At 40.2% G+C, this 27,788-nt stretch overlaps 1 protein-coding gene across 5 annotated transcripts; it reads right to left on the reverse strand.

The window, feature by feature from the left end:
• Positions 1-47: 47 nt before the first annotated feature.
• tle3b (TLE family member 3, transcriptional corepressor b) lies at positions 48-27,536 on the reverse strand. Of its 5 annotated transcripts, none has more exons than XM_087794307.1 (21): positions 27,126-27,536; positions 26,685-26,891; positions 25,733-25,833; positions 25,568-25,631; positions 23,597-23,641; positions 17,797-17,859; positions 17,399-17,473; positions 13,941-14,145; positions 12,847-12,863; positions 10,597-10,719; positions 9,350-9,400; positions 8,837-8,989; positions 7,366-7,501; positions 6,932-7,107; positions 6,327-6,403; positions 5,862-6,111; positions 4,549-4,796; positions 4,326-4,473; positions 4,096-4,246; positions 2,160-2,236; positions 48-969 (listed from the first exon to the last, which is right to left on the reverse strand). In XM_087794307.1, exons 2-21 carry the CDS (start codon positions 26,706-26,708, stop codon positions 862-864), a joined length of 2,292 nt encoding a protein of 763 aa, XP_087650433.1. In that variant the 5' UTR covers positions 26,709-26,891; positions 27,126-27,536; the 3' UTR covers positions 48-861. The 5 variants fall into 5 exon arrangements, with proteins under 5 accessions (XP_087650433.1, XP_087650430.1, XP_087650429.1 ...); XM_087794304.1 differs by having other exon boundaries at positions 12,847-12,904; positions 13,940-14,145; XM_087794303.1 differs by having other exon boundaries at positions 12,847-12,904; positions 13,940-14,142; positions 17,369-17,473.
• Positions 27,537-27,788: the final 252 nt, after the last annotated feature.

Below are 27,788 nucleotides of genomic sequence, written 5' to 3' on the forward strand. Positions count from 1 at the left end.
TTCAACCGGTTAAATACTTCAAACTTCATTCAGAAAAGTGTACCATGTTGAACATTTCTACAAAAACAGTTTTATTGATTCGTTAACAACTGTACATTTATCTTCAGTGCCGACACCTTTTGCTACATACTTGGCGCCTCTCTTGAGAGAAACTCCGTGGGTATCAGAAGGAGCACAGTGTTGAAACCACAAATATTCACTGAGGCGTTCACAGCGCGCCGGCTGGTACACGCGTGTGCGAACGCCTCGACATGGTGACGCGCGACGGCTGCTAGGACGTGTTGCACGTCCTGTTGAACCGAAAAACACTTCCATGAAGTTCCACGAGATAAGAAAAGAGGGTTCTGAGAACGCGGGCTGGACTGAGTGTCAGTTGAGAATCAAGTCAGTAGAGTCTGTGCCGCAGGTCCAGGGTTCGTATCAAACGGCTCCGAAAAACGCCCCAAAACAGAAGCCTGAGAGAGCAGCACTTGAAAATGTTTATGTACAAAGATGATGAACATCGCTTTTTCCTCGACGACGCCACTCGGTCCAAACTGATAAGAGCACTGAGACGAAGGCCATGTTCAAGTCCTGCTCCTCATCCTGGAGGACGCACAACAAGAGAGTTTTCTTTTTCTACACGGTGACTGAGAAAACCTCCAAAATAAAACAGACAGTCACAAGCACACCAGGACATGAAAATATAGACTTTATATATACGTATATAAAACATCCATTTAATCCAGTATGTACACTTTTCACAAGACATTTGGGTCCGAGGTGGAGGACCGGCTGCCTCGGTGGGTTTGGCCAAGAAGAAGAAGAAGAAAAATCCAGGGGAAAAAAAAAAGATCTTCGGTTGTATCTCTGCGTCATCCTTTAGTAGATGACCTCGTAGACCGTCGCCTTCTTGTCTCCTGAACCCGTCACGATGTATTTGTCGTCGGCCGAGATGTCGCAGCTCAGGACGGACGACGACTCCTTGGACTGCAGGAGTAAAGACACACAGTCAGTCGATCCGTATCACCAGAGATTACAAATGATCTCAGACATTTGTACCTCAATGAGAGCGACCAGGACCTTCTTAAACACACGTGTATTCACCTAACAGGAAGTCTGATTCTGACATCGTCTGTTCTCTCTTTGAGGTTAATTTATCTCAACTATCTCCGTCTTTGTTCTCCTTCAACAAACAACTCCAGATGTACTTTAATTGTTGACATCCATAATCTCTGTCCCTTATCTTACCTTAAACACTGACATCTCTCTAGGTCACCGTGTCAACATGTACATTTATCTACGTTGATTTACAGCCGACCACCGGAACACATAGAATAATACACGTATCTGGCACTGAGGTCATGTGATCTAAACAAAGTAACCTTGTCGAGTCATAACTGAGATGATTTCAAAAGTGTCTGACTCAGCATTTATCAGCATCGGGCTCAACTTAATCGTCCAGGGCCAAGAAGATGCTATTGTTTTTGAAAATAAAAAATAAAAAAGATCATCACATAAAATGTTACCCTTTATAAAGATGTGATTGGAAAAGTTAAGATGGAACTGATGCTCAAATTCAATGTGAAACACAAGAATTCACAAAAGTATGAATCAAAGTTTGATCAAAGACCCAAAAAAAAGTAAACGGCTCCAGCCTGCCGCCAACTCTAAACAAGCTTAACCTTTGGTGGTCCCTGGTTAACTCTATAAAGTATTTCTTCGTTTGAAACAGCCCCAAAAACAAATAGCTCCAGGAAGGTCACCAGAAAAACAACAGGTCCATTGTTGACTCTAGATCAAGAGTCAACAATGGACTCCGTCTATGCGGCCAAATGTGTTCAAAATTTAACTGACAATTTGGGGAAGTATCTAATGGCTATCTAACCATTTTATTACTAGTTCAACTCCACATACGATTTGTTAGTGTTTTCATTCTTTTATTTGTCCTTTTTATGGGTAATGTTTTTACACTCATTTTATGGCATAATAATGTATTTCATTGTTAATTTTAGAATATATAAAACATGCTTTCCCCCTTCAGAATCTTTAAATAAAAAGATTAATATTTATTCAAATTAAAACTAAATGTTACTTAAGAATTTTTTTTGTTTTGTTTTGAAGAAGGTACTTGACAGCAACACCTCTAAGGGAATGAAAAAGACATATTTGTGATGTACCTGGAAGATGCTGGCTCCGTACGGTGTCCTCCACGCGTTCAGCAGGTTGTCCTTCCCAGTACTCACGAACCATTTACCTGTAAAAACACAACACGTCATTGACACGATCGAAAAAGTCGAGGCAGCTGCCGAGTTGAAGCGCCGCAGACGAGGGAGGATGATATTAGGAATGTGACGGCTGATAAAAGGAACCTAATAGAGAGACACTCCATGTCACTCAGCTAATTATTTCAATTACGCTCAGATTAAAGAGCGAACGAGTCAGTTGTCTGATGATTTAATTAATGACAGCGAGAGAGTCTCTCGTCACAGTGAACCGATGCTTCAGGGGCTTGTTGATGGAAAATAAATGCATGTTTAGAGAGGAAAGAAAGCTACTAAAAGCTCATTTGTTTAAGGCATACGTTTGAAAAGGCGGCTGCTCTGCCCGACAGGCAAAAGGATTCAGGAGTACAAATCCATTTCCTCTTAATGCTTGTTAATTAGCTGCCTGCTAATTGACGCTTTGAGGGTGACATTTAGAGGCAACCCTGCACAATTCCTTCATGATTAAGGGTTTAAAACGCACCTTGATTTAAGTTTCACACATCAACGAACACACATCTGCTCGTGCAACCTTCCACTTGAAATTAAACACTGGCAAACTATCCCACCAATTGTAAACAATATTTCTAAAACTACAGCAAATACAAATTCACTTTGAACATTCAAAAGAGTCTTTTGTTTCCATTGTTTTGGGGCAAATTTGTAATCACAGCAAGAATGAAGCCCAAATATTCGCAATGTTTCTCAGCCACGGTACAACTGCTCCATGTCAGAACCGCTGTCATTGTATTAGTGAATATCAACACCAAATTCCAGAGATGAAAACAAAAATGGATAAAGTTTCTCATCATCTTGCGTTTCAAGTTCAAGTATCATTGTAAGTACAGTATTTTCACCAGGTTGGTGTATTTTTTGAACTGCAATCATCTTTAAATCATCAGTAATTATTTATAAAATGATGATTTTCGCTTGTTCTAAGCCCCCTCCTCCTCTCGCACTTAAGCTCCGTCTGGAATACAATCGGAAGTTACACAGAAACGTGAAGACGTTCTCTGAGCAAAGATGTTCAGCACTTATTATCAAGCAGGCATTCTGGATTATATTCTGCTCAAAAACAACTTTTGCTTCCACAGAATATCTCGTAAATGTGTGGCCAGGGACCTTTAAACATCAACAGAGCAGAAACATTTTTTGGGGGATGTTCTAAAAACACACAGTGGAGCTCAGCTGACTCACATGACTTCACACTGCTGGATCCGACATCGGATTCATGTCATCACGATTATAAAATATTTAATTACAAAGATAACATCAAAAGAATGTGGGATTTGTTGAAAGAGATGATTTAAACTTTCCCTTAAAAGAGAAAAGCGATGCATTGAATGAGGACCATGAAAATATTTAATGTAAAGCAGAAACACAAGAGCTCCTTATTTATTCAATCACTGGATAACCCAAGAATATGAACATTGGACAATACTTTCAAGAGTATGACTTTCTTTTTATATAAACTTTGTTCTTGTTCTGTATTGCTGCGTGCTGGCTGGAAAAACTATTTCCCAAAGTAGACCTCCAGAGGGATCAATAAAGTTGTATTTATCCATCCATCCATCTATCTATCTTATTTGTACAATAGAAGTCAATGAGACAGAGGTGACGGTGAAAAATCCTTCTTTTAAAACATACTTAAGTTCAAATAACATATATATTGAGAATAAAAACAATATCACACATTACTTTGAACCAGTGAATGGTTCAAAAGTAGGTTGAAGAAAATCACTTCACCTGCACTTTAAGTCTAGACTGTGTTTCATGAGTGAAAGTGTTTGAGTTAATAGAGGTTGTTCATTTGTTCATTTGTCAAAAGTATCAAAAGTGCAGCTATTCTTACCACAGTAGGCAAACTTGAGCGAGAGGACGCAGCTTTCGTGCAGATGTAGCTGGTATTTGTCTGGTTTGGTGTGGTGAAGAACCTCCACGTTGCTGCTCTCCATCCCCACAGCCAACCACTCACCGGTGGGACAGTAGCCCAGAGAGAAGATCTGGAGGACAACGAGCACAGTTAGCTTTGTCGAGCTGATCGAGGCAGCAGGTGGTAAAAGAGTCGGACAGGATCTTCACCTGGGACGTGAAGTCGTGCTGCTGCAGCTGACGTCCTTCTCTCAGATCCCAGGAGCGGACAGTGTTGTCCAGCCCTCCGGTCCAGAGTTTGGTGCCGTCATGCGAGATGTCGATGCAGCTGGCTCCGTCGGTGTGGCCCTGGAACTGCCTGGAATGTGAAGAGATCAACGGAGACATTAGTACTCAGGACCGCTGAAAGGTGGATCTTCTTTAGGTTCCTGACCTGACGAGGGTCTGGTTGTGGAGGTCCCACACGGCAATGTTTCCATCGGAGCAGCAGGAGAAGCAGACTTTAGCATCAGGGCTGATGGCCAGAGCGTAGCAGGCGGGCGCAGAGGAAGTGAGCTCCGCTTTGATGCGAGGGGTCTGAGAGGCCAGATCCCAGATGGTCAGCGTGCTGGCCTCGCCACCCACGATAAGGGTGCGGCCATCGGGCAACAGCTTGCAGGAGCGGATGTAGTTGTCCCTGTTCTGGAGACCAAACACGAGCGTGAGCACAACCCAGTCTCTTTACTGACAGGAGCAACGATCACGCTGCAACAGTAAAGACGTGAGTGACAGCTGCAACAATGACTGCTGACAATGACAAGTATCAAAGAAGCTTATTAAATATTAACTCGGGCAACTTTTAGTCAACAGCATCTACTGAGACATTGACCAGAATAAATCATTTTCTGCACAGAAGCATGTGAGGTTCATTTTAAACTCATTCATTCCTTTTTCGACCTTAATGGCCTCCTGGCCGATGTTGACACGGTTTCGCTAAAAATGTGAAATATTTTATTGAGTAAAATACTCTGTCAGTGCAATCAGAAAATTGAATTTAACATTTCCAATGTTGTTGTTTTTTAATGCATGGAATTGTTTTATTGAATAATTTAATTCACTAATTTCTATATTGAAAGGTTGAATTTGTTTTTGTTTTTTTTAAATAATTGCATTTTAAAAATGAGAATATTTTCCTTTAAGTTCAATAGAAAATGTTGGTACAAAAGTTCCACCAGAGATTATTGCATTCAAAAGGCTTTAATTGTATTTTTTTTTTTTAAATATATGTTTTAATTGGAATTAAAACATTAAACACTATGTTTAAAACTATTGACTTTGAAAATATCTTTAAAAAATGGTTGATAATCTTTTATTGAATAATTAAATAATTAAAAAATATATATATATTTAAGTCAATATTTGTTTTATTTAATCAACAAAACAAATTCCACTTTAATGTATACAAATGCTTGATTTAATTATTGAAAGAAAATTAAATGATTTCAGTAAGTAAATTAAAAAATGTTCAACATTTGAAATTTTAAATTCAACCATTCAAAAATAAACTCTAGCAAAAGCGTTATTTTTTTTTTGTTACACTTTTATGTATCTTTTTTTTTTAACGATTATTCATTCATTCAGTCATGTGTGTGGTTTAGGCATAAATATAAACTTTAAATAACAAATTGCTTCAGCCAAAAATGTCAACAGACTCCAATAAAGGTCCCATAAGGAGGAGAAAAAGTGTAGATTTAAAAGAAAACGCACCAGACAGTCCAGCTGAGAGACTGGACTCTTGCTTCCTGGTTGGCTTATGTCCCAGATCTTGACGCAGCCTTTGCCGCCGGTGTAGACGTGACGCGTGGGATTACTGATGGTGACGGCACAAACCACTTCGCCGTGGCTCAGCGTGTTGATTTGGCGAGCGTGACGCGGGATGCCCTGTCCTATCAGAGCGTCTGGAGGGAAAGGCACCGGCTGCATTTGACCATCAGCACTCACGTGGAAGGAATACGCCCTGCAGAGAGAGACGGTCCATTTGAACTCGAGTACTTTGTCCAAAATACATATAGAAAATTCAGTCTTTAGATCGAAAAGTATGAAATTCAAGGATTTTTGGGTCTGATCGAGTTTGTCTGCATTTTTAAAATTTGCTCCAAAAATAGCTTTAAAGGACTTTTATGTTGATTAATTCAACATATATTGATGGAGACAGAGAAATCAAAGACTTACGGTTTCCCTCCGGAGATGGAGGTGAGGCTGGCTGGCAGACCTGGAGCCCTCATGTGAGGATGAGGGTCAAACCCGGCCTAGAAGACAAAACGGAGAGCTGTATCAGCTTAAATTAATATTCCAAACTACAAATCATGCTTCATCCTGTCTGCTGACATCCTGGGAACCCATCAAAAGAAGAATTCCAAGAGAAACCCCTTGAAGGACAAAGACGGCGCCGTCGAACAAAGCAGCTTTACACAAGGCTACAGCATTCTTCTTGCTAATGCTAATGAGAGCCTGGGAGAGTTTCCAACGCCGAGATTCACTTAACCGAACCAGTCTTTGTTTTGTGCTGCTAACTTAAGAACTTCAAAGTGAAGGCGCAAGGTCGTCTTTGTTCTCACTCATTATGTTTACACAACAAGCTCCAGCGGAGCAGGAACATTCACAATAAGAAACAGAGCGTGAATGCTCAAGTTCCTCAAACCAATGTGTACGGAACGCCACGTCCTGCCACCATGGTGTGAGATAAACCATCTGGAAAGTCAAGTGTGTCAATAATGGCGCAGCTACTGAGCAATATTGTCTTTTTTTTCTTTAAATGAAAAGCTGGAGGGACTCACGATGGGAGAGCGTCCGTACGCGGCGGCGGCTGCAACGGCACTCATCTGTGGCGAGATGAGACCCGGGTAGACCCCCGGGCTGGTCAAAGACCCGTTCATTTCATGGTGGCTCATCATGGCGAAAGGTGTCGGGTAAGAACCAGCAATTGACAAAGGTGTGCGTAGAGCTGGAGCCGCTGAGGAGACATGGAAGTAAGATCAACATAACTATATGGGTCAACAATGAAAATCAGTTGATAAGGAAAAAATACCGATTTCAACAGATCAAATTCAACAATATTAATTAAACATCATTACGAAGACTCTAGTGTAAAACATTCTATCATGTCACCAAGATAGACATCCCAATATCACGATGCAAGAAAACTCATTAACCGCTCAATCACAAGTCTTCTTTACAAATCAAGTAAGAATGTGTGTGCTGGTTAAAGTACCGAGTGCCTCCATGCCCGGTGGTTTCCCCATGGTTAGCGGCCGCAGTCCCGGGGTGGTGCTGGTTCCTGGTGTCTGAGCCTCGTTCCTGGGTGTTGGTGTATTGGACTTCAGGCTTGGCGTTGACGACTTGTCATTCTACATCAGGTAAACAGATCAAATATTTGATAATCAATTTCAAATTGGATGAAGATCAGATTTAAAACAATTATTTCAAACTGACTATGATTGATCAGGAATACTCATTTTAAATGTTCACTGTAATATGAGGTGAAGTGCCTTTTAAAATACAGGTGTTATCCTGACCTTTTAAGTATATATTTTATTGAGTATTGTTTTGATAGTTTAATCGCTTTATGACCCTGGTCTGGAAAAGCGCTCTATAAATATAAAATACTACTATAATATATATTGAACTTTCAATTATTGATTTAAGTGTTCGCTCGCCAATTCGCGGTACATCTTCTGCTGTCTCTCACAGATTTTCTTTTTGTTTTTGCACACAGTGCTGCATATTGAAAAATATTTTATGTATTCCATGTTGCTATGTCAAAAGTTACAACAGCGCTTATTGATTGGCTGGGCGGCGAAGCATGACAGAAAGTAAGCTACGCAATAAACAAGGGAACATTGTATACATGCTGAATACAAAACACATCTTCCAGTGTAGGTGTAGTTTACTATTGTTCAGTGTACATGGCTTAAATTATCACTATATAATCTTCAAAAAAAACTATAGCAGGTAGTGCTGCTTGAAGCCTTAAGTTCAACCAGGCTAAAGCCACACTGGTCAGTCGCCATGCAAAGAAACGTGTCCTTATAAGTCCCGACTGCGGTTGAAGGAAATCCCTCAAGAAGAAAATATTTTCACCCACAAGTAAATCCTGTGAGACAATCTGAGCTGTAAAGTTGAGGTAATCCAATCTAGCAGTGACACTTCATTACAGGCCGGGAGTGTGTATTTAGCGTGAGGACATAATCCTTTCGAACAGAAGATGAGCTTGTTAAAGAAGTCTGGAATAAGTTAGACGGTGGTCCGATCACCGCAGCCATAACTCCGTCTCTGCCGCTCAGAGGGAAGGTTGTCAACTGAATGAATGAGAGACGACACGAGAGCCACGTGCACCGGAAAGCTCATTTAAAGTGAGAAAGTTTTAGCAGGGGTTGTCGGAGGCGGGTTAGCCGGGGTAACAGCCGTGCGGAGAAAACAATAAAGAGGCTGCAGGAGGGAGAGATGGTGTCTGGGTTATTTACAGCCTCCAGGGAGGAAGAGCTGACCATTTATTGGGTAAGCTATAAAGGAGATTGAGAGCAGTAAGCTGCAGGGTTTGATTTCCTGCATCAACCCTTTGCCCCTTAAAGCCCCTCACAGCCAGCGTCTCCAAAGCCTCCTGTAGTTCAACTCGCTCCTTCTAACACCAGCTTTATTTGACACACAGCGTTTCAGCAACGGAGTCGGCAAAACACACTCACATGGCCGTGATCCTTGGCTTTAGACGAAGGCGTGCTTCCCGAGGAGGCGACTGAAGCCGGACTGTTGGGTCCGTCTTTCTTCGGGGCTCTGGATTTATCCAGTCCGTTCTCCGGTGGCGAGTGGGCGGGACTCCCACGAGGAGTGGCGGGATCCTACAAAAGGTGAAACCGGAGCAAGACTGAGCAAACGGAGCGAAGGAAAGCCGGCAGTGTGTTTGGTGGGTCAAACAAACCGGGGCCTCATGTGCAAACACAGATAAACACACTTGTGTGTACTCGTCACCTCTCACACACAAACACGCCGCATTCATAAGCCACAACTTTTTCTTTTCTTTGTGTTGAATTTTTTTGTATGAACAGTGGGGGAGAAATTCAGCAGAAACACGCACATGCAAACAAAAGATTACAACAGACTTCATGGCATCGCTGTGGATTCTTCTCCGAGACGAGAGTGTTTGTTCATCATGCCGTGGTTACACAAGTGTGAGCGAGCAGGCAGATTGCAGCTCCTACCTCATTGGACACGTCCACCACCAGGTCGTCGCTTTTATCGCCATCGCTGTCCTGAAACCACGACAAGACGAACTTTAAACTACTTGATACTTAACATTTAACTCAAACTACACACACAATAGAACATGGATTTTTCAAACTTTTAAATTTGTAAACATTGTGACAACATAAGGCTTCTTTTTGTCATGTTTTTTAAACATTTGTGAACAGCAGAAAATTAAGATTTTTGTAAATTGCTGATGTAAAAAATGTTCAAATAAGAATTGAAGGGACTTCCTGTAATATTAGATAAAATTAGAATATGGAAATTGAAGTGTAAAAAACTATATAAATGTATTTAAAAATCCACTAGTTGAAGCATTCAAGAGGAGAGACACGTAAACACTGATGAGGCATTGAAGCTCGGTGTGAAGCTGACAGCAATGCATTGTTGAGATTTTTCATTGACAAAATTAAATTGATCAAAGAGAAAATCTCTCCCCCTTTGTTTGGAACACCTACTGTCTCTGAGCCCCTCTCCTCCTCTTGGTCCTCCTTCACTGCTGTATCTTTGGGTGATATTTCGGCACTAGTGAACAAGAACTTGTAGGCTTTTTATCAAAGTATTTGATGTAATTGGCCCCTGGGTTACCAATATGGTGAACCTCTCCCTTTCCACAGGGGTTTAAAGTATATACTTTTTTGAGTATTGTTTTGATTGTTAAAGCGCTTTGTGACCCTGGTCTGGAAAAGCGCTATATAAATAAATATTACTTACTTACTTACTTGACTTGTCCCTAAGCAAGACACTTAACCCCCGATTGCACCTGATGCTCGAGCTGGTACGCTACATAGGACTTTTAAAGAATCAATTTCCCTACACAACGACATTCAGAGCTTGACGTCAACCGGTTGCATGTCCGCACACAGTGAAATGATGGATAATGGAAAACCATTTAGCGAGCTGGAGATTTTTTAAAAGTGCTTCTGACATGGAAAAATGCCCTCTACGTGGTTATGGTTTGAAAATGATCAGCGACTTCATCATGGGCATCCATCACTTTAATAACGACTTGAAAAGGTTTACAACCATGAGAAATGTGTTCTCTACGCTCCAGTTCAAATCTGGCTTAAAATTGCTACTTTATTATTATTTAACTGTATCGTGGCATCTAACTCTGAAGTCGTCTGAATAATATGTTTCGATATGTTAAAGACGAATTAATGTCAAAAGTGCAGCGAATGAAAACACAGACAAACACACTCACATATCTGCTCATGCTGTCCTTGTCGTCCACTTTGCGCTTCTTGGGATCCAAACTGTAGTCGGACGAGCTGCGGTGCTTTTCACTAGCCGCCCGCAAGCTGTCTGAAGGAGACACTGAATTATTCTGCCAACGACAACAAGAACAAACAGTCACCAGCTGTCCGTGCGCACATTTCCTGTCATGTGGCTTCATCTTTGCATGTTGTCGAGCAGAGAGCGGATCGACTGTGGTACACACTCTTGTGTGCTGGACTTTTGCAGACACGAAGCTTTACGCCTATTTAATCAACAGAAAAATAAAAATATAAATTCCGATGCAAACAGGTCAGTGTATCTTTTGTTCATTCTATTTGAAATTTTGAAATGCAAACCTGAAAACGAAAAAAAAATGCAGTTTTTCCTACTCAATATGTGATATTTTAAATGGCTTTTCCAATAAAATACGGCCTTAAAATTGTTTTCTTAATGCTCCCAGAAAAAAGAATCCAATGTATGTCAATTACCCAGACTGAAGATGTAAATATTTCTGAAACTTGAAAGGAGCCATTCTATTGGTTGTTTAATATTTGTCTCATAGATGGAAATCAAAATACTGTCCCTAAATTATTTATTTTTTATATACAGTACTCAAATAGTGTTCCCATCCGATACAAATCATTGTTTTTATTATCCTATCTTGTTATTCGTGTCCATACACAAGATACATGTAAAGAAGTCGTGAATAAATTCAGTCTAAAATGTAGAACTCTCTCCAAACTCTTTGTCTCCATTGTTACTCTTAATGATGTTGACAGTAAAGAAAACGGACAATGACTCTGGACAGGTCGACAGAAGTTTTTGGCATGGCTGTGTTCCACGTGATGAGTGGAAAAAGGAAGCGTAGAAGGAAGCGAAGCAGAAGATAAAACGGTAACAACAACACCAGGAGAGATTTTCAGTTCACAGCAGGCATGCGAGGAGAAAGTGATGATAGCAGAAAATGGCTTTTTAATAAATCCATTAACACAGTTGACATTAAAGGTTATACGAGGAAAAGAAACTAATGTGTAATTATCGTTACTCTATCTGAAAGACGAGTGAGGGAGACATTTGAAAGACAAAAACTTTGAGAGGCTGATCAGAATAGAAACAACAAAGATCTTGTGAAACAAGCTTTGATCGTGAGCGAAAAGTTCACACTTGTTCAGATCAATGGAAGCACCAGTGACCTTTCTCGTTCTTGATACAATTAGTGCAAGTGTGTCTTGACACCTTTTCTACCCACATATTAGACCATTGAAGTTTCATTTAAGCGAGAGAGAGAACTCTACAGAAGTCCAGTGACGAGTGTGTTTACTTTCTGTGTTCTATCCCACTGACTTTCATGCCAGAACGTGGTGATCTCATTTGTCAAGTGACTTGTCGCACAAAAGACGGCAGAATTTGAGTACATTTTGGTCAGAGGCTCTCAATGGCTGTTGTTCGACAATACATCGACACAGGATCAAATCTCCTGTGACCTTTAAAGGGCAGCTTAGACTCAATAACCCTGCACTTGCCTCCACCTCGGCTATCAGATGACCTGAGACAACATAAGATGAACATTGATCGTGTGTGTTTTTGTGTGTGTCTGTGCACGACCAGACAGCAGGCGGGGAGAGGAGGGGAAATCAGGCAAGGCAGCTCTGACAGACACCAATCACCATAAGAGTGTTGGTTCCCTTCAGACATGAGTGGGTTCATTCAGGACGACCGGTCAATGGGAACTCAATCTGACCAAGCAGTGCGCTCCAGCAAACTGAGAGCCTTAATCCGGTCCAATAAACAGAGACTTTAACATGAGACGGGTGACAGTGAGATACAAGGGGGGGGAGAAAGAGAGAGATAAGACAGAGAAAAGAAGTTATGTGCGTACAGACGGGAGTGGGATGAAAAGGAGCCAGAAATTGGAGCTTTGAAAAAGTAAATCACCTAGAATGACTAGAAGGACGGTCAAAGTCGCTTTTAATTGTGCTGAAATTAAAGGAGTAAGCCGACTGCTAATCCCTGCCCGGTGAGTGGAGTCATTTTCCACATGGATTAGATGGCACCGACTTATTTGGCCAGACTTCATTATTTGAATTCAGTCAGCTTATACACTCCTGAGAACAGAGAGATGTGTGTGTTCTTACACTGGGACCACGGCTGTCTATTAAACAGAGAAGTTAATCCAAAGAAAGGGAACACCTCAACACACAGTCTGGGAGATAAAGAGAGGGCGCAGCAGACTCACCGTACTGGATTCACGTTCTTTCAGTGGAAGAGCCAGAGGCGAGTGAAATGATGAGGGTCCAGGAGGGAGAAAAACAAAAAACAAATTAGTATCTTCACAATTTACTCAAAGTACATCAACCTAGTATTTGTTCATTAAAATGAAACAACCTAGAAAGATTGTTTACCATTACATCTCTACTTGACTCATTTTGACTCTTTCATATAAATATGTATATATTTTTTTACTTTATTGAAAGCCTAATATTTAGCATTTAAAACAACGACGGTAAGCAGTCAACCTTGAAAGAATATATTTTTAAATTATGCGTCGCTCATATCTACGAAAAACGAAATGTATGCGGAAAATTATTGGATGAAGATCTTATGAACCTTCTTTGAATAGTTGTTTGAATAACTTGTGTAAATTTTAAAATTAATTATTTATAATGTATTATTTTTGTTATCTTGGCATGCTTGACAAAATTCCTGGTCAGTGACTAATAACCTTTATTTTTGGTCAAGCACTTGTATCAAACAGCATAAAAAAGGAGAATAACTTAACTATAATTCAAATCAAACACCGGATGAGCAAAATCTATAGAAATTGATAGTTTAATGCTTTATTTTTTTTAACATTATATCAGAATTTTATATTATATTAACCATGTAACCGCCATGTTTTTATTGTATGTTTTGCCTCAGGCCAAGTACCAGATGTTCTTATAAAATACTCATTAACTTCAACAAATGTGTCTGCAACGAATGAAGCAACAAACCTGGTCACAGACACAGAAACAAATGCAGCTTCAACATTTCCTTGAAAGTTATTCCATCCTTAGTTTTAGCCGCTTCTATCCGTTTCAGCGATAGATTTTAAGAAAGTGAAGAGCAATATAGTCAGTTTATATACACCCTGTTCATGCATCAATGATTAAAAGAAAGTTAGCAAGTAAAGAAAAAGTGCACCGAGCAGTGCAACTACCTTATAAAGCCATTCGTTTTGAATTCAAAAGTTTTTATTTACAGCCCAAAAATACATTCAAATCCTCATTAACCAGTGTTGATGGCTCTAGTTTGTTGAGGAGGGGAAGTGCAGCAGGCGGTGCTCCTCACCTCGGTGCTCCAGGTCGTGGTGGTTTTTCTCGTCCTTCACGGGCAGGTGAGCCTGGCTGCCGAGCGCTCCGAGTGCCAGGAGGCCCGAGCCAGCACCCGTCACGGAGGGCAGGCCGGGGGGCTGCAGGCCTGAGGGATGAGGTGGCATCTGCACTGGAGGGCCGTGGGCTGCATGAGAGAGATGCTGTGCCTGGAGCTGCTGCTGCTGCGAAGACAAGACGGGAGACGAGTGGGTCGGCTGGGAAACAAATCTATAAAAGACTCCATGGACTTCACATAACCATATTTAGTTCACAACCACTTTACTTATAGAGAGCCAGCGACCGCTGCCACTGTACGAGTGCAAGCAAGTGTCAGTTAAATATGCTTTTAAGAGCTGGCAACATGTTCCGGTTTAAAACCTCGCACTGTTTAACACCCTTCACACCTAAACTGCTGCCAATTACTCAAACGCTAAAGTTTGCCCCAACATTTTCATATATAGAAAGCACACAACTGAAAAACAGGTTCTAATAAGTAAAAATTTTTTGGAAAAGAATGTGATTTGTCAATAAGAGTCAGACTCAATTTCCATGTATCTGTTGCCTTTGTTAAAGAGCCATAAGGAAATCAGTTTGGAAGTCATTGTTTTGCAAATCTTAAGAGCCAGACTTGACTTTTGAATTGAAATTGCATCGCGCATAAACCACATTGAAAAATTCAAGAACCAAAATTGGATCCGTTATTAGATTTAATAAGCATATAAGATTGACGTTTCAAGACTTTTCAGATTGATTTAAATTGTCAAGAAACTTTTCTGTTCACAGTTTGAAAGATGCTTTTAACATACTGAAAAACCTAAGATGATATTGACAAGGTGTGATTAAAGGTGAGGCCGAATAAATATGAAAATTATATTAAATAAAAGCCTCTTGCATACTCAATATTGTTTAAAATTAACAGAACTGCTTGAGATGTTTTTCACATTAAAAAAAACAAACTCCAGTCACTACTTCACTTGCTGCCCAGTGTGCAGGAACAAGCCTGATGGTAAGTGAGAGGCTGTCGGAGCAGATTGTCCAGAGTTACACAACCACTCAGACGAGAGGGAAGCGAGTGCTTTAAAACAAGGTTAAATAATACTTAGCACATCCATCACTTGCCTCTCCAAAACAGAAAAAGCATGATTACAATTCTAGTGGCGAGTCAGGACTTCAATATCCTCTTTGCCACATTCATTACACAAAATAGAGAGACCCGATTACATTGAGCTAGCAGGGCCACTGCATTTAAAGGTTTATTTAGCAGGGCGCCATCTTTCATTGGGCTCATTTAGCAAAGCTGGACCTCAAACCCTACAAAGTGTACCGGCAACGGCAAGCCGTCTTACTCCATCAATACGACACTAGTGTGAGGAGTTGCTCATTTGTTGTGAAAAGGATAACCAGGTAAAAAGAGGGGAAAAAAATTGACAGAACAGGAAACATATTCAGTAGATAACAAGAGAACAAAAGGTACAGAGGGACATCCCCATCGAGGCCGTCTAATGAGGAAAAACGTGCAGGGATCATTATCAAGAAGCCTCATTAGCCAGATTCAAGCAGGACAAGAGGAACTGGAGGCAGCCGTGGGGAGAAGGAGCGGTAAACATTCGCAAATAAATTGCCTCCAATTCATCGTTCAGATAAAGAGCTGGCATTTTTTTCACAGGCTACTTTTCTTCTTTTTTTCCTGTGTAAGAACGCCATAACTCAGGCTACTTCTACAGGAACCTGGCAGTTTAAGCAACTCCACAGAGATGCTGCAGAACCCTGCTGTCAGGTGCAGCGTCATCACAACAAACCTGCGATATCTTTTCAACATTTTCCACCTGATGATATTTAACTACATTACAAATGTAATGCCACGATCACAAGAAACAACCCTTGGACACGTACATATTTGATCAGCTAACAAGTGAGGAGAGCTGGGTTCCATAATGACACCTTCACTTTAATATTGGTTCCTGGCTTGGTTTATACTAATTCTAGAATCAAAAAGATAATATTATACATATGGTAAAACTTAAATTAAATTTTTCAGCTTTGTAAATGTCCACTCCAAACTGTTTTTAGAAGAAAAGACGTGACAAATAATATCCAGTGCATCTGATGTTCACTGCCTTTGTCACTCATCAGTTTTTCTTCGGAAACATATTTGATGATTCATTATTTCATCACGGTCAAGACTTGGCACAAAAGAAGCGACGTTCGATAACCAGCCCTACGAGCGAGTTATGAAAGTTAGTCATCATCATTGATTCATGTAATAATCAAGACAAGTTGAAAACGCATGTTTTTTCAAACGTATTTAACTCAAATCAATGTGGAGGGACTAAGAAAGAAATGGCATTCTGAAAGGGGTAATCAGTTTTCAGCAGGAAGTTATTGATTTTTCAGTGTTCTTTCGGAGTCTGCTTGTTCTTCATTTAAACAGGGTCAAATTCCCTCTTCGGTCAATCTCAATGAGGTTTGAAAAATAAAAACAAGAAAAAAAAAATAACTAAAAAGTAATTGCCCTCAAAACCGGAGGCTGAGCTCCAGCCTCATTAACTTTTATAGAAATTCAATATTGCCCTCTCATTAGACGTGACCCGCCAATCACTATAGCTCGCTTACCTCGGATGACCCTGAGCAACAGAGAGATCATTAGGAGGGGCGGCTACACATCTGGGTTCCAGATGATGTTCGAAAAAGTAACTTTCGAGAAAACAAATAACAATTGAGTTGAGAATATTTGGAAGTATTTAGGTTTGTGGCTGCAATTAGGAGGTGAAAGGTTGACGGCCACTAATGGCTTCCACTCTTCAGATGACGGGGCTAACTACTGAGCACATAAAGAAATCACTTGTCCATCTTATAGTGGTTCTGCACCAATCGAACAAGGGGGTAACAAAAATTCTGGAACGCCCAAATATTGAGTGAAGAGTTTATAGACAGAAATGATGTGTTAAAGAAGGCTAATGAGAAACCTGTCCCGACTATGCTATTGCTGAGGAGATAAGAATAAAACAAAGATCCACTTTTCTTTTTTTTTTAAAGATTGCACACTGCAGGTTGTCACAAAGATTTAAATCATGAGATAATAGGAGAGTAACGTGTCCAACCACATTTCAATGGAAAGTCAATAAATGCAAAAATATCAACACAGTACAGATGGGAGCAAAGCTGCATAAGAGACTGGAACATTTGTCATGATTAAAAGTGATCATTAAATGAGCACGGGTATGAACATGCTGCATATAGATGCGCAATTAAAGTCTTATGATTCCAGAGAATCCATTTGAGAGGGAAACAAGGTGAGTTTCAGCAGCGTGTTTTCTTAAAGTTTCACACGTCCTGGCCAGTTTATGCAGCTTTGCCCCAGCATCTCAGTCATTTAAAAAAAGAATAAAAAGGGGGTATACACACAGTCAGAGGCAGATTGGGAAGTCCACGTACCCCGATGATAGCATTCAGCTCGGTCATAGTGACCTGCTTGGCTCGTTCAACAGCTTGAGCAACCTGCTGTTGATGCTAAAACACAGAAATACATAGATTACAGTCTGGTGGAGATTCATTTTTAAATAAAAGAATGTCACAATTTGTGGGTATAGCAGAGAAATTAGCCATTTGAGTTTTTAACTTGCATCAAGAACTATAAAAACATCCAATGTTAATCTGGTCACATTTTTATTAATGAGCACTTTAAATAGATCCTGTTCTTATGTGCACTCAAAAGACTAGATTTTCGTCAACGAAGAAGTCGTGACAGATGGGAGTCACTCAAGGTTCCATGTATTGACTATCAATATTTGCTATTGCCTTGTGAGAGAAAGTTGTCAGAGGATTAGCCTCACCTCTTGAGACAAGAAGGGCATGATCTGAGCCAGGATGGCATTGAGACGCTTTGCAATCTCAGTCTGAAAAGAGAAGAAACACATTTAAGAACATACGTCTGCAGGTCTATACAGCATGTTATACAGTTAATACAACAGGTAGAGGCAAGACTTATAGTGTCAGAATGAAAAACCAGAACCTTCAGTTCTGATCTATAATTCAATATTTGACAGAGCACATATGGTAGATCTTTCACAAGCTCCCAGATGAAAATAATTGTTGGAGGAGTTAACAAAGATATACATTAGTGTAGGATTCTACTTTATACGTATGCACATATCCAAGTGTTAAGTTTTGTACATTCTGGACCCACCTCAACCCCTCGCTGCTAGGGTACATGCACTTTAGCTAAATTCAAACTGCCTCCGAGTAAATATATGCCCCATTCTCTCCTGGCTCCATCAGACCCCGGCTTTATTTTATTAGCAGGCTAAAGTATGCTAATGCAATTTGGCCGGGGAGACCTTAATGAGAGCAATGTTTCAAAATTACAGCCCGAAGACTCGGGGCTGTAAACGCAGAGGCAGTCAGGTTAACTCTCTGGCCCCATCTATCAGAGGCATCCTTGTATTGATCACACAATATTAGCTGGGAGAGTAAAACGAGACGCGACGAAGCGAACACAACACAACCAAAGTGCTGCATTTGAATACACAAGAAATACACCCGTCTAAAGCGGTTCAATGTCTTTTCCATCCTAAATGTGTCTGAAAGAAAGAAGGTCTTGATTGACACCGAGTTAAAATGGTTTGTGAAGGTGTGGGAGTGGAACCAATTGATTTGGTAGGATTAGGCATATGGGCCCGGCAGGTGTGCGGGGGTATTAGGATGGATATTACACTGGGTTTAAAGACTCCCGCATTCCACTCACTTTCTACCTTAACCGTGTTTGACGAAGACAGGGCGAGAGAGAAGAGAGAGGGGGACTCTTGGGACAGTATGTGACACCGGCCTTTTTTGTATTTTCCGAGTGTCACTATTTGTATGATCTGAGAGGGGAGGCAGAAGAGAGGTGGGAGACCGGCCTTTGTTGGACTCTCGGGAATTATCTTACAACCCTGTGAGATGTGAGGGCAACTGTGTTGAGTCTCCACCTCCTCAAAAGCTTCTCAGCACTCCTCTCTGCCCTCCCTCAATCCTCCTCATTCTTGCTCGTCTTGCACCTTTTTCTGTTGCTGGGGAAACGCTATCTGGCAGGCCTGATCGTTATGTAAATTGGGCCTGAGCCCTGACCAGAACAGCCTGTAAAATCATATTAAGCGCAGCACATAGGCAGGTCATTAAATTGAATTTTCAGCCTGTCGATCCGATAGGCATGGGGAATTAATGAGGGATAACAGTGGCCTGGGAGAAGGGGGTAAGGGGGGTGACATTATAAAAAAAAAGCAGATGAAGGAGGAGGGAGAAAGGGAGCTCTCTGAGACTCATAAACCATCATCATTAGCTGGGGCTGGATACAATGACACTAGCATTAGAATGGTTCAGCATCACACCATCTCCCTGGAAATGGCTGCTACACATTTCAAGGCAAGAACACCATGAATAGCAAATGGATTCACATATGAATCTAAAAAAAAAAAAAAAAAAACATTTTCCCCACACACTCGAAACATTACCTTTGCAAATAAAAGACAAGTTTAATATTTTATTAATCTTTCCAATGAATCTATAGAATTACTTGTATTGAATTAGGCAAACATAGTGCTTTGCCTTAACACTCAAGTATTGAACACAAAGTACTCATGGATGGCCTTTTTTGGGGTTTATTTATTCCTCTAAAATAATTATCAATGTACAAGGGAATTGATCTTCTTATCATTTTAATCTTGAGAAGTGCCTGCAACATCTTAGTCGGGTAGAGTTTTGACCCGTTAAGCAGAAGTTAACAGTGTTAAGGACTATGGTCAATGTGGCTTCTTCGTATTCATGTCTACGGTTTGGCAGAGCATTCAATAGAGTAAAGGGACATTTAAAAGGCCATCACACATTGTATCAATATCAGATTTTTCCTAAAAGGCTTCTTGGGTATGAAACTTCCATTATTGAACACAGAATACAAGTATATATTCTCTTTAGTAAACTATTTACTTGTATGTTTGAGCAATCAAAGTAGGTTTTCAAATTATTTTTATCCACTAACAGATCAAGTACCAAAAAAGATTAAGATAAAAACACTGACTATGTAAAGTATAATGTACGCTCTTCATATTTACACAAGGCCACTGCAAATAACATCTCAAACATCAGATAATAAGACGGATGGTTTAAAAGACTGAATTTACAGCCATTTTACTGGGCTTTTAAGCTGCACAGATGGCCATGCCAGACACTTTATTGTCACTCACAGCCAAAGCATTTGAGCATGCAGGAGCTTTCAACACAACTCCACAATTACAGGTACTCAGGGACGTCTAGTAGCATCACAACTGGAGAGGCTCGCTAGCTCTATGCCCATCATCAATGGTGCGTTTAAAGTGCTGCATTTGTCACACCCAGCCTTTGCACCGAGCACCAGAGGGTGGAGAGATGGTTAAAAGTGCTTTGGTGCTTGGTTTTTGGAGTTTTCTTTTCAGAGTGAGCGAAGAAAGAAAGAGTCACTTAAAGACCTACATTTCAAAAATGTGCTAGTTTATTTCTTAACATTTTATACTTCACAATTAAGATGTAACTTTTTCCAGCAGTGTTTACAGCAAAGTGGGTGGTTTTCATTCTTTAATTTAATGCTGCTTAAGAGATGCCTATTTACCTTGTCAACACTTAAACAGTGAATACACCAAGCATACACACCCACACACACACTAATCCAATAATTAGCCTCCACTGTTCACCAGCTTTCCCAGTTATCAAAACAAAGCGCCTCCTCAAATAACCTTTCCAACTCTCACGAGTGAGATTATGTCTGCTTCTGCACAGTTCGCTTTGGCATGAAAGCAGTTAAACCGTCATCACAATGACAAATACACACATTTAAAAAAAATGCAGATGAAATTGGAAATATTCAACACACTTGATCAGTGTTATTCTTAATGACTTACATTTTATCTTAAAATGATGGGTGATTTGTTTGACTCATTTATTCTCTTATGAATTATTAAAAAAGAATGAATCAGAATAAAAGCTGAAGTACAACTAGCCAACACTTGTCACTCTAACATTAGCATGCGTTGTACATTGACAGCATTATTTCAGCATCTAGGCTAAATAGGCAGACCATGCATAATACTGAGACATGTTAGACATCTAAAGATACGATAAAATAAATAGATTAGGGCCATGGAAATATTCTCAGTTTCCGAGCCCAAGGACTGTGAATTTCCAATATGAACATCTCATGATTATCTGGTGTTTGAGATGTCATTTGCAGTGGACTCGTGTAAATATGAAGAGCGTACATTATACTTTACATAGTCAGTGTTTTCATTTTAATCTTTTTTGGTTCTTGATCGCTTAGTGGATACAAATAATGTGAAAACTTACGTTGATTGCTCAAACATACTAGTAAATAGTTTACTAAACAATGAATGACGTTGGAATCAGTGACCATTTTAACCCAAAACCCAGATGAGGAAAGCTTGCAACATCAAGGTCTTATTATAAATCATTGTTTGACACTTGCAGGGTTTTTCTTAGTTTTTGCTTATCTGGATAAGTAATCGTTTTCATAAAAGCCTGACGCTTCTTGCGCCGAATACTCCTGAATATCTTAAGTGGAAGACAAGGCCACATCTGAAGACTAATTGATAGATTAGACCACAATGTCAAAGAATAAAGCAGGCATGCTAGCAATGCTGGGGTAATGGGCACAGGTCTGAGGACAAATAAGGTCTTGCTAATTAAATCCTCATATTGACAGTTAGTGAGGTTATTAACACCATCCAGTTCTCTTTACCGTCCTAAGAGACAAATGAACACTGCAAACCATGCTCTTCAAACATCAGCATATTTAACACCAGCGTGAAAGACACAGCTGTTCATGTTATTGACTTCTATACATTTGTGGAACAGTCAGACCCAAATAAGTGTTGATTCAAACGCACCAGAAGCAAGTACATAATAAATAACATATTGTCCCAAATCATGAGACAGTGATCATCAATGAACAGTATATCAAACCCACATAATTACAAGTGCCAACACCGAGTAAAAAGCTCCTTTCAAAGGCTTTAACAAGAATTATGGCCGGACATCTGTTACCCTCTCACTGAGGCCATAAAGGGATAAAATAAGGGGAAGTTGGGATTTTTCAGGGGTGGTGAAGACTTGTGAATAACCTGTTTTCCTTTGACTCCACCTGGATTATTGATTTCTTTTTTAAAGAGGTGACTGAACCAAACAGATGATCTACCGTAAAGATCATTACCCCCTTTCATCTCGGTCTCCCTGTAACATTCAGTTCTCTGATAACAACCACACAAAAAACACACCTGGTTTGTGCAAAAACATCCACACACACCACCGACAAAATGTCCCCATCAAACAGTGAAGACTGCTGCTTTTCAAGCCACGTTCCTCTCCCGCTGTAGCCATTAACCTTTAAGATCTGAGGACCAAGAAGTAGCCATTTCAACCCTCTGACACACTCCCACTGTCATAAATCATATTGCACACCTAATGACACAAAGGCCACTGTTCATCTGACACACTTTTCACGGCAACAAAGTGAGCGAGCCTGAGGGGATTTTCCACAAAGAAGGACTGAAAAATATGAAGACGTGTAAATAAGGAATAAGTAAGCAGTTTACCCATGATTATTTGCATAATGTTTTCTTTACTTACAGACTAATTACTATTTTGCATTGGGTGGTGGAGGTAGAGAGAGCCAAGTGTACAAGGAGTTCACATTTAACACAACAATGATATGACAACCGATGCCATCCAATGAATTACAGCAGAATCCACAATGGCAGCACTGTGTGTTCTTTTCAAACTTCTAAGGGCTTTTTATGTCTTTCATTTAAACGTAACCTGAAAAATGTTATTAATATTGTTGTTGATTGTCTAATACAAAAGGAGAAGGATGAGAAGGATCAAAATATATATTTTAAAAAGTGGAAAAACTGCTAAATAAAGTGCCTGTGAGAGTGTCACATGGGACTTTAGCCTCTCTAAATCATTGATAGAAGAGAATACTTGGAGGGAAATCCAAAGAATCTGATAACAGTAACTTGCAAACTTGTATGACTTACCAGATGTTAAGAAAATAAATTGTAATTTCAAAATCATTTATATGATTTAACAAGTTAAAAAGTAATAGTTAGGAATTCTTCTTGAAAACTCAGAGCTCATGATATGTGATCGCTTCATTCTAACAGAATTATTCAGAGGTTTGCCTTTATCCTCGCACGTCAGCAGAGGTCTTTCTTCTCGAGCAGGATGCCCGGCACTGGGTGGCAGCTGAACTAATGAGCTTTTAGTACAGCTGGCACAGTGGAGGACCGTGTCGCTCCTGACATGTATAAACACACACATTCCGAGAGACAAATGACACACAAACATCCCCTAGGACTGTCTGCCAAATACTTCACTTTAATCTTATCAAACCCGTCCTATCAGGCAGCGCGCCCTTCGTGTTGTTTAGCCTGTCAGCGTTTAACTGCAGGAAGCCTCCATGTGCCCGACTCCTGGAGGCATTTAACCATGAGGGTAGACACTGAGGTCAGGGTGTGTGGGCACTGGTGTGTATGTGTGTTTCATAAACACTGGTAAGAACAACAGCAGTGTTTTGACTGCACACAGATCATCACTGATATGGCTACATACCTGTTTGTGCATCTCAATGTTGAGCCCATATGACATCTCATAGTACTGCAAAAGAAAGAAAAGAACATATTACACTCGATAAGCAGCCCATACTCAAGACAAAACTTGATACACTTTCAAAAAATAAAAAAAATGATGATATGCTGAACCTGAACTGACAAATGAGGTCCTTCAAATGTGTATGATAATATGGCTATTTATGGATATGTGGCTGTAAGTCATCCTACATTCTGCTACACTTGACCTGCCGTTCAGGAACAGCAAGGCTAAGACTTAATAATGGGATTCAGAGAACATCAGGGGTTTCTAGTGTGAGGCTGGCAGTGTGGACAGCTAGGATGATGACTACGCAACAATCCACAAACCCCACGACCTACTGGACCTACTCCTGAGTGTTTGGCCAATAAACACCAGCTGTGTCACGGTGCACCGCATCGAGAGCAGAGCCGTTAAAAATGTAATTCTTGTATATAGCAAATGTATATATGGCCAAGTGAAGGTGTTTTAATCATCCTTTCTGAAAAGGAAACACATTTAATAATTTAAAGGATCCAACTTTTGAGTAAGGATTTGGGAATCATAGTGACCAAAAACCACCTTTTTGAGATATTATTTTAACATGAAATAACCTATTGGATAAAAACCTTTTAAGGAGTCTGTGCTTTGGCAGCAGATGTTCTAGAATGGGTTTTAAGTATCAAATACATCTTCAAAACAGTGGCTTCTGTTACTTCGAGGGAAAACAAAACCCCTGTCTGATTGATAAACTTGCCAGTGGAGTCACATTTGGAAATACTTTGTTACAACCGGATTCAAAGCGGATAAATGTAGAGTAATAATTAACTGAAAAACCATCAAACGTCTCTCTTAATTTTGGAAACTACCGGGGGAAACACGAAATTTCCCGAGTTCAAGGTGAGTGAATTTCAGTTTGCCATATCGTATCTCAATTTAGAATAACAATTACCACACGTCACTACATCTACAATCACTATAAATGTGCAGGTTTCTAATGTTTGAAACTACGTTAACCCAATGTGAAGACACTGTTATGTGATGCAACATTATGAGATGCTTTCCTAGGGTTGCTGAAAACATTTTTTTTTTCTTTTCCAGTGTCAGTCGGACGACACTGACCAGAAGCAAGAGAAACTTCAGCAAAGACACATAAATCTTTGAAAGGCAAAGAAAAATGCACTATAAATATAAATTACTTATTTTTTTATTCCTGATTATCACCCCTGTTTGAATATATAATATTTGTTGATTTTCTTATTTATTTGCACATTTATAAGACACATGTTTAAAGGTTTGTTATTATATTTGAGAGCAGCTCAACACTCAACACAAATGTGTGCTAGTTGTTGCTTCTTTTTTTTTTTTGCCTCTACAATCTTACCATCACCAAACTTTAAATGTCAAATTATTGATTGTATGTTTTCTTTATTTAAAAAAGCCGTCTACTTCAAAGTAAAAGCTACTTTTTTTAACCATGGTATTGAAGATTTGGAATTGGTATGGACTACTAAAATGTTGGTATCCTGGCAACCCTCGATACTATATAGTGTTAAGATTAAAACTTCTCTTCTTCTCATCTGCATCTTATTGCCTGAGGAGCAGTAGGTAGAAGAAAAGCTACAGGAAACCCTTTGATTTATGCCCATAGTCAGCAGACCAGTCATTAACCCCCACTGAGCAATGTTGGGCGTGTTTGGAGGGGGTTCTGGAGGTCATAAAAGGGAGCCAGGGGCCAAAAGAGGGGGTAGTCACACCTAATAATCAATAGCAAGACATTTGACCCCATCTAGAGTGAGAATTTGACCCCTAACTAACACCCCCACAACCCGCTCATCCAATAAAAACAGGACATGATTCAACAATACTAAGCTAGCAAGAACAACAACATGGCAACCACTGCTCACCTGTGACAACACACCTGAGGCTTAACACAGAATATACAAGTGCTCTTACCATTACGTAGTGACGCTGCATCTCTGTCTTCTCATTGGCCAGTTTGTCGTACTCTACTTTAAGACTAAAAAACAAAGGATGGGTAAAACATAAGGTTTGTTATTTACTTGAATTGTTAACTTGATTTGTAATTGAATGAAATGGATGTCAGATGGAGGCAGTTACCTGTGGTATTGTGCTTGCAAAAACTGAAACTCGTCTTTGATTCGGTCACATGACTCTGCCACGGTGAACTTAAAGCCAGGCTGTCCTGGCTGGTGAGGTGCCTGAGAAAAAGCCAAGTTTAACATGTAAAAACGCATAACAAAAACAGCGTGTTTACACATACTGAGTACTTCTAGTAAACAGCGTTTTGCAAGTGTATCAGCAAAGATGTTCTTTACCCAGCAGCTCCCATAAATCTAGTATAAATATTCATAAACCGCCATGTGAATTTCCCTTTGGATGAAACCACAGTTCATGAATTCTAATGTATTAAAGTCTGAACTTGATCGGTTAAAGTCTTACTACACATTAGGTTAGCTAGATAGTTTAGTTCTCGTAAACATTACAATTTACTGTGATATTGATTCGAACACATGTTGTTGTTTACAAACTTTGAATATGAAAAACGTACATGTTAAAGTCTTAGGTACTTAATATGCATCTTGAAGACACTATTCTATCCATTGACATTTGATTTTTTTTTATAGAGTTAGGGCAACTTTGAGGTTTATAATATACATTATTATCATAATAGAGCTCAAGTGTATAATGGCACATTTCTAAGAAATATTACTGAAATGACTTTACTATGCAATTAACCGGTTTTAACTTTAACATTACACATGATTCTGAAGTGGTTGAACATGTACTATAGGTTATTGGATCTGACTAAAAAAAAAAAGTCATGGTGGTCTGTGTTCTGCAGCTGATAGTTTGTCAAAGACAAACACCAACATTTGTGTTTTACATTACAAAACTAACCAAAGATGTTGTTTTTTTTCCTCAACCCCATTTTAAACACCGAGCCCTCAAACTAAACGCCTGAGGCAAACAATTAAACCAAAAAAAAACAACTAGCAATTCTAGAAGTCAATAAATCTCACGACGTTGGATCTTAAACTAACATACTTACCGGATGCCGGCCTTGTGGATACATGTCGAGTCGTCTCACACGATCGTTAGCTTTGGTTTCGTGATGTCAGAGAAGGAATATCACCAACACCTCCTCCTCCACCTCCTCCACCACCACCACCCCCTGGTAGCCGGCGGACAAAGCGCTGCTTTTTTGGCTGCGAGTCGTGCTCACACTCCGGTACTTGAACGCATCACCTCCGTCGACCTTTGACAAAAAAAACACAAGAGTCCGTCTCAAAAACACAAGCTTATTTTCAGAAGCAAGAATGTTTCGTGTGTGGCTCGGAAATTAACATTATTTTTTTGCAATAATGAAGTTGGCGTTTACGACAAAAAAAAAAAGTGTTGCGTTTAATTCCTGGATTCAAAGCGCGGATATCGACGAGGACACACGGGTGTCGCTGCCATGAATCCTTCTTCCTCCACCTTCTCTTTTTACCTTTGTCTGCCGCCGATTCCTCCTTTTTTTTTTCCTTCCAGCGAACAGGTTAATCCTCGGTACAGTCTTTTTAATAATCCGTCCGCAGCGAAATAAAGCCCATGGAAAATATATATCCGGGAACCTGTTCTCCGTCCAGCAGCCCCCGGGAGAGTCCTCGGTGCTCCCGCGGCGAAGTGTTCGGTAGCTCGTTAGTCACCGGGTCGAGTGAGTTGTTGACGGTAAACAAACGACGAAGAAACCCGAGTTAGATCCAAAAGGTCGGTACCGGAAGCACCCGGTTCGGGTTGTTTTTTCACCGTGTAAAGGTTTTTAAATGTTGAAGAAACGACAGAAAGATTCACCACAAGCAGCTTCTTCTTCTTCTTCTTCTTCTTCTTCTTCGTCTCCGCCGCGCGCGCGCTACCACACACAGACTGCACTGACACGAGGACCCCGCGACTGCCGCGAGAGCAAAAGCCGCGCCGACCAATCCGATGCGACGACGGTGGGTTTTTTTTTTTTTTCGGACCAATCGCGACGTGTGGGCCCCCACGTGGGGGTACGCTCAGACACCCGGCCGTTCCCATTGGTTCTGGTGGTTTGCAGTGGGAAGCTCACGAAGTCGCCATTTTGGATTTTTAAAAGTGACGTTTTCAAACAACTTGATCAAAACAAAGACGA

Source organism: Callionymus lyra, chromosome 6 (assembly GCF_982586985.1).
Source record: "Callionymus lyra chromosome 6, fCalLyr1.hap1.1, whole genome shotgun sequence".
NCBI lineage: Eukaryota > Metazoa > Chordata > Actinopteri > Syngnathiformes > Callionymidae > Callionymus > Callionymus lyra.